Genomic DNA, 12,500 nt, shown 5'->3' with positions numbered 1-12,500 from the left:
ACCCCACTGTTCCCACGACAACCCTCTTACAATCTACTTCCTCTCTAAACAGGAAGTGAAGGTGTCTTGTCCAGATTATCAGGACTGCAATAAGACAGATGCTATGGAAGACTTCCAGCAGAGGATCGAGTGTTACAGACAGACCTACGAACCCCTGGACCCTGATAGTTATGACAGGTACATACACACATACATGCACACACACGCTCTCTCTCTCTCTCCCTCTCTCCCCCTCTCTCCCTGTGCAATGATATTTCATCTTAAACAAACATAGTAATAATCGTTTTATTACTAAATCAAATGAATCACTGAATCAATTTAATCTGACAATTCGATGGAAATGACGTTTTTCACCTGTCTTTATAAATGTATCAATCAACAACTGTATGAACTGAATAACATTACAAATATCAGCGCACTCACCATACTGCTATCCTATTAGGGTCTCTGACGGCCATCCCTCTCCCTCTCTCCCATCAGGAACCTGTCCTTCATCAAGGTTATTGATGTTGGCCGGCGTTTCCTTGCCAACCGCATCCAGGACCACATCCAGAGCAAGATTGTGTACTACCTGATGAACATCCACGTACAGCCCCGCACCATCTACCTCTGTCGCCATGGCGAGAGCCAGGACAACCTGCAAGGCAAGCTGGGAGGAGATGCGGGGCTGTCATCGCACGGCAGAAAGGTACAGAGAGAGAAAGAGAGAGAAAGTGAGATACAGAGAAAGAGAGAAAAAGAGTGATGGGGAGAGACTGAAAAAGAGAGCTAGGGAGGGAGAGACAAAGGAAGAGGGGAGAGAGGGTAAGAGGGAGAAAAAGAGAAGTAAGAAGAGTGGGGTTAAGAGGGAGGGAGGAAGAGAGAATGGGAGAAGGAGGTGGAGAGAGAGGTGCGAAAGATGACAGTTGGGTGGTGGGGTGATTAAAACTGTCATGACAGATAGCGTGAGAGAGAGAGAGAGAGGTTAGGAGAGGGGGAGAGAGGATGGGAGAAGGAGAGTAGGAGAGATGACAGTTGGGTAATGGGGTGATTAAAACTGTCTTGACAGGTAGAGTGGTTGAGAGGAAATGAAACAGTTGGCGAGTTGATTGTTAATAGAAGAGGTCGGGTAAGAACATGAATGAATTAGTTCTGTATGTATGAGTTCCAAAGACACCTGTGGTCGGGATCAGACAGACAGACAGACAGACAGACAGAGAGATATTAATGTCAGTGCGTCTTCTCTGTGCCAGTTTGCCTCAGCCCTGGGCAGCTTCGTGGAGGAGCAGAACCTGAAGGACCTGAAGGTTTGGACAAGTCAGCTGAGACGCAGCATCCAGACCGCAGAGGGACTCGGGGTCCCCTACGAACAGTGGAAGGCCCTCAACGAGATCGATGCTGTGAGTACACATAGCGCACATGGTACACATCATTTATCAATCAATCAATCAATTTTGTATTAGAAAGTGTAGAAGCTCCCCTGATGAAGTGTGTGTGTGTTTTGTGTAGGGTGTGTGTGAAGAGATGACGTATGACGAAGTGAAGGAGAAGTATCCCGAGGAGTTCGCCCTGAGAGACGAGGACAAGTACTACTACCGCTACCCTTCAGGCGAGGTATGCTGATTAAAGGCTAATGCTAGCTCTTGGAGTTAATCTGATCTGGCAGATTCTGTTGTCTATCTACACCCCTGAAACAAAAAGTTACTACCCCTTGCTAGACTCGTCTCATGGACTTGTTTACATCTAAAGAACAGTTTAAGAATCAAGTAGCCTCTTCTTAATTGAGAAGCCAGGTTAAAGAAAGGTCAAAGGTTAACTAAGGAACAAATAAATGACACCACTTTGCTTTGTTTCCTAGCAGTTGTAAACAGACAGATATAAACAACATTTACCGTCAATTCACCCTCACCTTTTGAACTCTTTCCTTTGTATGACTCTAAATCAGTTGGATGTAAACAAGCGTGTGTGTGTGTGTGTGTGTGTGTGTGTGTGTGTGTGTGTGTGTGTGTGTGTGTGTGTGTGTGTGTGTGTGTGTGTGTGTGTGTGTGTGTGTGTGTGTGTGTGTGTGTGTGTGTGTGTGTGTGTGTGTGTGTGTGTGTGTGTGTCCCTGCAGTCGTACCAGGACCTGGTGCAGCGCGTGGAACCGGTGATCATGGAGCTGGAACGGCAGGAGAACGTCCTAGTGATCTGTCACCAGGCCGTCATGCGCTGCCTGCTGGCCTACTTCCTGGACAAGAGTGCAGGTGAGTCGCCACAGCAACACTGTACACAAACACGGGCTCTGATTGGTGGAGAGTGAACAAACAGATGGAATTATGGGTAGAGATGGACATGATATAACCTTTGAACTTTGAACTTGTGTTGCAGATGAGATGCCATACCTGAAGTGTCCTCTTCACACTGTCCTGAAGCTCACACCGGTGGCTTATGGTGAGACACACACACACACACACACACACACACACACACACACGCAAAGTTTTATTTTACCAATATAATAAATACTTTTAATGACATCCTAAGTAAATGTTTATTGTTCATTTTCAGGATGCAAAGTGGAGTCCATCTTCCTCAATGTGGAGGCAGTGAACACACACAGAGACAGGCCAGAGGTAAACAAACAAACACACAAACGAAAAACAACGCCCCCTGAATAACAAACATTGTACTCATTGCTGGGAAAGGCATGCCTGACCTAAATTTGCTCTCTCTCTTTCTCTCTCTCTCCCTCTCTCTCTCTCTCTCTCTCTCGCTCTCTCTCTCTCGCTCTCTCTCTCTCGCTCTCTTTCTCTCTTTATTATCACTCATCTATCTTTCCCGTCCCATAATACCCCCCTAACTCTTGACACCCCTCTTTCTTTCTCCTTCCCTCTCTTCTCCCTCTCCTCCTCTCTCTCTCTGTAGGATGTGAAGCGTGGTCCAGGCTCTCTTATCCGTAGGAACAGTGTCACTCCGCTGACGAGCCCCGAGCCTCTGAAGAAGCCCCGCATGGAGGACCTGGAGGAGCCCTCTGGCCTGCTGCCTGGCGTCCTCCCCAGCTCTCTGGCCCTCTGCAGCGCCACACACCTGCCTCTCGTTCTCGCTGGACCGGTGAGCACACACACACACACACACACACACACACACATACAAGAGCACTCTTCACACACACACAAACAAACACAAATGCACTTACACACACACACACACACACACCTCATGTACACACACACACACACTCATACAAGCAGTCAGAAATTAAAGCAGTCTGAAACACACACACACACACACACACACACACACACACACACTCTCGCACACACTAATTTGATAATGTTTGCCTCTCTCCATTCTCTCTATTCTGCGTGCTATAGAGTTGACCTTTATAACACACTTAGACTGCTTTCAGACTGCCTCTTCTTACTTCCTGTTTCTTCTGTCCTCTGTCTTTCTCTTCACCTGACACCACAGCACTGGCTTGGCAAAGCTTGTCTGTAAGTATGACTCCTGTCTTCAAATCTGACACTTTTCCTTTTATTTTCAGTTTAGTTGTGGGACAGTGAATCTGTGTTTGTGTGTGTCTGTGTGTGTCTGTGTGTGTGTGTGTGTGTGTGTGTGTGTGTGTGTGTGTGTGTGTGTGTTTACTCATGCATGCCAGTCATTCTTTCCCGCATGTTCTGTTCTCAGTTGCATCACTTCCTTTGACTGTTCTCTCTTTCTTGGCATTCTCTCTCTCTCTCAAATCATCATTACACAACTCCACAACCTGTCACTACACACTGTGTGTGTGTGTGTGTGTGTGTGTGTGTGTGTCTGTGTCTGTGTGTACCCCTCTGTCAGTCTACTAACCTACTGTTTGTGTTCTCTGTGTGTGTGTGTGTGTGTGTGTGTGTGTGTGTGTGTCATCTCTCTCATGCTTAAAGCTTCTGTATTGTGCACTACCTCAAAGTGATTTCCATGCTGGTGTTTCAGAGGTAAAATACTCTGATGAGCTAGTCATGTATTAAGATTAGATTAGATTAGATTAGATTCAACTTTGTCATTGCACAGAGTATAAGTACAAAACGAAATGCAGTTTAGCATCTAACCAGAAGTGCAAAAAAAGCAGTAAAGTGCAGAGGATGAACCTATATATAGTGGTAATATATAAATAAATAAGATATATGCAGTATGAATTTTTGTGTCATACTAGTTTGCCATTGTGTGTCTGTCTGTGTGTGTGTGTGTTGAATGACCTAGCGTTAGAGTCAGAACAGAACAAAACAGAATGACAGTTGAGTGACAGGGGAACAGGGTGTGTTAGACTGTCACTCTCTATCTCACACACACACTGAGGGCATTAACACATTCCTGGGATTACACCCAGGAATAGATGAAACCAGACATACACACACACACGCATGCATATGCATGTACCTGGATACACTCATACACAAACACACCTAGATACATGCCAATGCACAAACACACCTTGAGACAATCACTCATCAAATTTCATAACTGACTACTTAACGCCCGCACAGAATCTAAATTTGGTGGGTGTGTGTGTGAGTGTATGTGGCCTAATTACCAGCTTTATGGTAGGATTCTTTAGTTTTGTGGGCTTAATTGTCTCCTTATTTGGCTGTTCAGCAGTATGACCGTTCTTCTCTCTCTCTCTCCCCCTCAGAACCTGAACAGGGGTTGCTGGACTCCCGAGACCGCCCCCAGTTCTGCCAATGAGATTGCGCCGCCGTGTCACCTGACCTCAACCAGGAAATGGTGACGCCCACGAAGCTGTGTTGGCGCAGCCTGATGCTTTTATTGCGTTCTTGGTAGCACTGTCAGTGCCTGACACGTCATGGGCATCGACCCAAAGGGCTGTGCTAGCTCGAGCGCTAACGCTAACTACTTCAGTGAAGCTGCTTCAATACTTTGTCTGTGTTTTACTTGGGATGGACTAATTGTGACTGTCTTATCGGTGTGTGTGAGGGAGAGAAATGACAACAAGGTGTAATGTCTTGCTGCTACTGCTGCTACTGCTGGTGTGTGTGTGTGTGTGTGTGTGTGTGTGTGTGTGTGTGTGTGTGTGTGTGTGTGTGTGTGTGTGTGTGTGTGTGTGTGTGTGTGCGACAAACTTGTGTAAAGAGAAAGTACACAAAATGCGTGCTTATTGTTGTTTCTGATTTTCTAACAGGGTTGAATCAAACTTTAAATGAATTAATTATGTCTGATTAATTAATGACCTAGAGTGCCTAGTGTATCCAGGCTGCTATCGAGTCTCTTGCCTCGTAGAGCGGGCTAGAGCTTCTGTCTATATCTATTTTTATAGACACATCTTAATATTTCATTGTACAGTATTTTTGTGTGTACGGTCTTCATGATCGTATCTCTCGTAAAACATATTTCATAGTGGATTGTATTTCTCTATATGCTGTAAACTAACTTCAGAGAATCCATAATCTGCTTCATTAATGTATTTGTACAGTTGTTTGGTAGATGCTGCTTATTCATTTCATCCTGTACCAAAACAGTCAATGTAGAGTCACTTGTACATAGAACTGGAAAACACTGTAACACTAAGACGAGAGTTGACAGTAATGTTTGGATTTAGGAATGTTGTTTGGATTTGTGCAAGAGTACGTGTGGAGCATGTGCAAAAGGATTTATACTGAGCTCAGTCTGAGGAGGGTCACTTTGTCTCTCCGAGTGGCTTAAAGGCAAATGAATGTCACATGACATGACTGGGACATTTTATCTTTTCTTTTATTGTTAACTAACACATGCAGTCGCTTGTGATACTTGAATTTTATTTTGTATAAAATAAACAAAAAAAACAAACAATATCATTTTCTTAACACTATTTATTTATTTTGTAATTTGTGTAGAGACGTGTTTCTCTGAGAAATGTAAATAGTTTATTTTGCATTTCCTGGACAAATAAATGTTCCCCAGGAAACAGACTTTCTTGTTGGGTGATCCATTTTTTTTAACGCATCTCATCTTTCCACTTAATTTCCTTGTTTTCATAAATAGAAAATAGTTGTCATACCTCTGAGTGTGTGTCTGTGTGTGTGTGTCTGTGTGTGTGTATGTAGCTTTTGTGTCTATTAATTAGAACCACAAAACAACCGAAAAGCCCCTATTAGTCATCTTCACCATGTTATCATCTTCCTCCTTCCTAGCCATGCGAGTTCCAGTAATGCTCTTCTACTTTGAGTTCCAGGCTTGCTCTTTCATAGGGCCATCACATATTCAGCAGAAAGATTTTCCCAATAGTATGGATATTTTTAATTGAGGAGATACATTTTCAAACTCATCCACATGTTTTGTAAATTTAGCAAAAGAAGCTTCCCGTATTGAGGCACTGAAGACGAACCTGTTGCTCATTTTCTATCTCTTGTAGACAGTATTTGCAAGTTGGCATATCCCTAGGTACCCATGTTCTTTTATGCCTGATCCCTAGGCACCCATGTTCTTCTATCCCTAGGTACCCATGTTCTGTTATGCCTGCCAACCTTTTTCAGGAGGTTTGATCACTTGGTGTTTTGTCAGTGTTACCAGCATTAGATATGTTGCTAGGCAATATTTTCTATATATTGTTTTAAATTTCCAATTAGTGGTTGGATTTAAATGATTCCTCTCAGAATGTCATGTAATGCACCTGATTAATGTTCAATTCGTTTTAGTACAGATTTTGAAATGGGAGCTGGGTGGTTGAGGTTATTCTTTTTGCGATTTGAAATCAGGGGTCGCTCTCTCTTTGAAAGATTTAACCAAAACTTAGAGGCTGTTTTAAGTTGATGTTGAAGATGATGTTTGATGGAGATAATTTCCAAACACTGTTAATGACTTAAGAATATAATAATCAAGTGCTTTGTATTAATATATTCCTTGTATGAATCATGTGCTTATGAAAGCAGGAACATGGCTTTTCTGCGTGTGTGTAACTTAGAATATTAGGAGCCACTTAGTCTGCATATGTACAAGAGCATGTTTAGACCAGAAGTGATAAGAAGGGTCGAACTGTGCTTCTTCCGACCTTGCAAAACTTCCATCCTTGCCTCGGACATCAGAAATCCACCACGTGGTTTTCCCTGCTGAACGCTCAACTTCTGTCTATATAAACCTTGCGCGATGTGTTTATCATTGCTTCACTTTCAGCCTTGTGCTGGGAGTGAGCCCGATTGCAATTGTTGTTTGTCTAATAAATATACTTATATGCAGCTCCGGAGTCCTGAGGTAACTAGGGTGAATTTTCACCTATCATATTTGGGGGCTCGTGTCCGGGATTCCAACAACCTCATCGACTCTCCACGCTGGGCTAATCATCAGGACCTGAACCATACGGAGGAGTACGAGACTCTGTTTTTCTAAAGACCTCCAAATTGAATTGGAAGGAGGCCAGGGCCTGCCAGCGGGGAGAGCCGAGAGTGAAGGAAAATAATTGGACTGTAGGGTGTGGACTCCGAGCTGTTTGTGAGTATATTGTTTGTTTGTTGTAAGTGCACGGTAGTATATTGTTGGTTTATTGTTTGTTTCGGTTTTGTGTACACGTGTCTTCGAGTGGGGCTGTGTTGCCTGTTCTCCGCGGGGTAGAGAAGGAATTCTTTAAGGTTACAAACTTGTTAGAGATATTCCTGCTTGCCTCGTGTGTTGAACGAATTTGCTAGCTGTGTTAAAAGGTTGTAAATGAGAGATAAACCTGCGTGGTAGGGGGTCCTCCGCAAACTCTTCGGTTGTAAATGAGAGATAAACCTGCGTGGTAGGGGGTCCTCCGCAAACTCTTCGGGGTAAATGAGAGATATATCCCCTTGGCCACTGGAAGCCTGTACAAACTCTTCGGGGTAAATGAGAGAAAGAAGAAAGAAGAAAGAGACATCTAAAAGCAAAGTTTGAAACCGGAGAGATATTTCAAAATACAGATTATGTTTCAAAAACATGCCCTACAAACTTATTAGGAAGAGGGTTGGGCATTAGAATTGTTCCAACAATACATGGGTTTTAGAATAAATTAAACAATGATGTCCCAAAATATTGTTATGTATAGAATATACACTGTTAAGCCCAAAAAAAGATTTTAAGAGAAATGTAAGCCTGTCACACTAACTACATTAACCTAGACTGATACATTGGACTAAGACAGGATGGGTGGGGGCTGAGTGCTGGCTCAAAAGACAGTATTCTCACAAGCCATGAGCTCAAACTTAGCTACAGTTCGAGGGACAGTCAATTGTTGTTGAACATCTAGTGCTGTTCCTCCAGATAAGAAGACCTGTAAACAACATACCCTGGCGTTGTTAGGATTTTTAGCAGAAACAAGGCCACAACATTAGCAGCTGTGGTCCACTAAAGTAAAGCTAAGACAAAGAAATAAATTATGTATTTTCTGAGAATGACTAACTTCTGAGATAATGGATTCCTAACCACGAGTTAGAAACACAAATGTTGCAGAGTTTACTTTATTCTCAGCCCAGGTCAGCAGGAGATATTATTAAAAGGCCTGAAGATGGAAAGCAGGCATTTGAACAGATAAAACAACTGTTGGTCAGTTCTGCTGTCCTAGCACATCCATGACATGACAAAGCCATTCGTACAAACTGTAGACTGTAAAAAAAGGTTATATAACATCTGTGTTAATGCATAAGTGGGGACTTAAAGTTGATACCAGTGGCATACTAGTCAACACGGCTAGATCCAGTAGCCCAAGCAATGTCTGAATGTTTACAAGCAGTAGTGGCTGCAGCCTTGGCGGTGCAGGCCTCTGCTCCTATTGTACTAAACAGACACTTACACTGAAAGTTCCACATGCTTATTTTTATTTATTTTAAATTGTTTTGCTCACTCAGCCTCATATCAATATTGAGCGCTGCGTGACATTTAATCAAATCAAATCAAATCAAACTTTATTTGTACGGCGCATTTCATACAAGGAAGTAACACAATGCGCCTCACAGTAGGAAAGAAAAGGGGGGGGGGGGTTTACAAACACTTGTAAAAATAAAAATAAAAATAAAAAATAAAAAAAATAAAAAAATATATATATTTTTACTTCTGATTTATATTTTGTTTGAAAGATGTTTAAACATTCAGTTATAGATTTTATTGAGTTAAATCCAAACAAAAGAAAGAAATATCGTCTAGCTATAGACAGTCATTGTTCATACAACCCCCAGTCAGCAGGACTGGTAGAAAAGAATGAACCGACCTGTTAAAAGCAATTTGAGAATCTTAGAGTGAAATTAGTGATATTAAGCATGAATGTTGTTATCACTGTTTGAAATGATGTATGGAAGAATCTACACTGCCTCAGCACTCAAACCATTTGCTGAAACAGACTAAGAGATTGAATATACATTTGCAGAATATATGGCAAAAATGTGAATTAGCAAAATGCTCTCAGAACTCTCTGTGCTCCGCAGGAACCTGTGAAGCTGAAACCAAGGTTGGGCCAGGAGATTGGGTCCTAATCAACAGCCTCCAAAGAAAACACTGCCACTTGCCCAAGTGGGACAGACCCTACAAAGTGCTACTGTCAACATTTACCACAGTCAAAATAGCGGAGAGAGCCACCTGGATACATCTAACACATTGTAAACGAGTAAGCCTTCTTTAGAAAGAGACAGAGGATAGGAGCTGTCTTCCTCTACAGTTTTCCAAGGCCGGGCCACTGTGACAGAAGTCCAGCTACAAAGGGGATTCTTTGCGTTAGGCAATTTTTCGTCTCAAACCTGGTGAAGAAAACTACACTGTCCAGGTGGGTAAAAGAGCCTAGTGGATACTGGGAGGGCGGGGCGGTCCTATCTCTGTGAAGTCATGGGGAGTTACAAGGGAAAAATTAAACAATGTGTGAAGCATTTGATAATAACCGTACTGCTCTACATTTTGGTACTGTTAACATATTGATCACAACAGGCACCGGTCTTGGTCAAATGTCCGCGATGGGGCCTACCTAAAGATCATCCGTGGTGATGGGAAAACCAGACTGCCCAAACACACTTTCCACAAAGAGACTGTTTACATTTTCCTGCCCAGTAATATTCAACAGCCGATGTGATCTGCAGAATGCCTGATGGGGAACAGGGCCTTCAAGGACACAGCAAAGAGGCCTTGTTTGAATGTTATCTGAAGCCTAGGTGAGCTAATGACACACACACACACACACACACATACACACACACACACACACACACACTCACACTCGACACCCACTATGTTGGCCTACAAATGCAAATTATACAAATGTGTGATGTGAAATATGATGATTGACTTATGATGAGATGAAATAATGCTCAGTAATGATCTCTGTTCCGAAAATCCATGTGATGAAGCTCAGAGTGATGATTTTGAGGTTATCCATTGAAATTGATAATTGACGAATTAAGAAAAGATGATTTGTGATTTTGATGGTGATTTTGAATTATCCATTGAAACGGATAAAAGGAGGGACTGATGGAGATAATTTCCAAACACTGTTAATGACTTAAGAATATAATAATCAAGTGCTTTGTATTAATATATTCCTTGTATGAATCATGTGCTTATGAAAGCAGGAACATGGCTTTTCTGCATGTGTGTAACTTAGAATATTAAGTGCCACTTAGTCTGCATATGTACAAGAGCATGTTTAGACCAGAAGTGATAAGAAGGGTCGAACTGTGCTTCTTCCGACCTTGCAAAACTTCCATCCTTGCCTCGGACATCAGAAATCCACCACGTGGTTTTCCCTGCTGAACGCTCAACTTCTGTCTATATAAACCTTGTGCGATGTGTTTATCATTGCTTCACTTTCAGCCTTGTGCTGGGAGTGAGCCCGATTGCAATTGTTGTTTGTCTAATAAATATACTTATATGCAGCTCCGGAGTCCTGAGGTAACTAGGGTGAATTTTCACCTATCAATGTTGATGAAGGAGAAGATGATGTTGATGAAGGAGAAGAGGGAACCTCCAGCTCTGAGTGGCAGGCAAGGGTGGAAGTTGTTCTTTGTGCGCCATGATGTCTGACACCTACAGAGTTGGTGGTTCTGTTGGGCTCTTGTCTCACTGTCTGTCTTTCTCTCTGTCTCTTTCACTTTTGTCCAACTCTCTCTCTCTTTCCTCTCTTTCTCTCAGTCATTCTCCTTCTCTCATCTTTCTGATAACTTTCCCTGAATGAGTGTGTATGTGTGCAAATATGAACTGATTTATTCAAACCACAAAAAAACACATTTTGTTTGTTAGTCATCTGTTATCATTATTAGGCATATGCCTCCCCTCTCCTTCCATCTCTTTTATTTTCTATCTTTCTCTTACTTCCTCCCTCTCTTCCCCCTCTCTTCCTCTCTCTCTTCCCCCCTCTTCCTCTTTCCCTCCTTCTCTTCCTCACCCCTTTCTCTGTCTCTCTCTTCCTTTCTCAGTGGATGTCTTGGAAACTCACTCACGTCTTGGGAACTCACTGACTCACACAGACCCCCATCTACATCTATGTACACACACACACACACATTTTTTTCTCTGGTTCTCTCTCTCTCAAACTCCTTCGTTTGCTGGCTCTCTATTCTGTGTCTACCAGTCACTATTGTGCAGGTCACAGTTGAAATCAAACCTTTTCAGGCTGGTCTTTTTATCCCCTCTCTAACCTTCTCTCTCTCTCTTCCATTACTCTCTCTCCCCTTCTCCCACCCCCCATCCTGAAAGGTTGGTATGTGGGCTAGGATTGATTTGGCCGTCGGAATCGAGGTCAGTGTAAGCAGATCCTTTGTGCTTGACCGTGAGGGTCACTCATGTCGTGGACTACACAGTCCAGACGAGTCATGCCGACACTCTCTCCTCTCTCTCTCCCTCTCTCTCTCTCTCTCTCCTTCTTTCTCCCTCTCCCTCTCTCTCTCGTTCTCTCTCTCTCTTGCACACACCCCCCTCACCTTCTCTCTCTCTGGCTGCCCTTAATATGGGCCAAGCCTCTGCTCTCTCCTCTTTAAACCTCTCCGATTGGCTGTTGCCTCGTTCCAAGGTGGTTGTCATGGTGACACAGACGGGTCCACGTGAATGGACCAGCCTCAGCTGTGAGTGTGTGAATGCTGCTGCTGACTGTCACCCTACATATTAATGCTGACTCACACACTAACACTTTGAACTGCAGAACTTAGAACAGTGTGTAAAACATTAAGAAGCACAATTTGCAGATCTTAGAACAGTGTGTAACTTAAAAAAACATATACACACACACACACACACACACACACACACACACACACACACACGCACACACACACACACACACTTGTCTGGCAGGTGTTCTGATATTTCTGTATAATGACACTCATACCTTTACAACTATTCATCCAAATACCTCTTCAAGAAGATTACATGAGAAAGATGACTAACAGGTACATGGAGGAGGATGGTTTTGTGGTTAGAATGAATATTCACACACACACACACACACACACACACACACACACACACACACACACACACACACACACACACACACACACACACACACACACACATAACACACACACACACACACACACACACACACACACACACACATAACACACACACACACACACACACACACA

The 12,500-nt window shown here is 42.9% G+C and overlaps 1 protein-coding gene across 4 annotated transcripts in view; it reads left to right on the top strand.

The window, feature by feature from the left end:
- The window catches only part of pfkfb3 (6-phosphofructo-2-kinase/fructose-2,6-biphosphatase 3), a 10,056-nt gene extending 4,156 nt beyond the window's left edge, over positions 1–5,900 (top strand). The window contains exons 7-17 of one of the 4 annotated variants that reach the window (XM_031582333.2): positions 53–177; positions 481–688; positions 1,233–1,379; positions 1,489–1,593; positions 2,093–2,222; positions 2,347–2,409; positions 2,527–2,591; positions 2,884–3,069; positions 3,430–3,452; positions 3,882–3,932; positions 4,628–4,714. In XM_031582333.2, coding sequence (XP_031438193.1) covers positions 53–177; positions 481–688; positions 1,233–1,379; positions 1,489–1,593; positions 2,093–2,222; positions 2,347–2,409; positions 2,527–2,591; positions 2,884–3,069; positions 3,430–3,452; positions 3,882–3,932; positions 4,628–4,634 — 1,110 coding nt within the window. In that variant the 3' untranslated portion in view covers positions 4,635–4,714. Of the gene's footprint in view, positions 1–52; positions 178–480; positions 689–1,232; positions 1,380–1,488; positions 1,594–2,092; positions 2,223–2,346; positions 2,410–2,526; positions 2,592–2,883; positions 3,070–3,429; positions 3,453–3,881; positions 4,110–4,627 lie in introns of those variants that run through there. The other 3 variants (XM_031582336.2, XM_031582334.2, XM_031582332.2) reach the window with 3 other exon arrangements.
- Positions 5,901–12,500: the final 6,600 nt, after the last annotated feature.

Source organism: Clupea harengus, chromosome 16, assembly GCF_900700415.2.
Source record: "Clupea harengus chromosome 16, Ch_v2.0.2, whole genome shotgun sequence".
Taxonomy (NCBI): domain Eukaryota; kingdom Metazoa; phylum Chordata; class Actinopteri; order Clupeiformes; family Clupeidae; genus Clupea; species Clupea harengus.
This window is presented reverse-complemented; position numbering and strand designations above follow the sequence as displayed.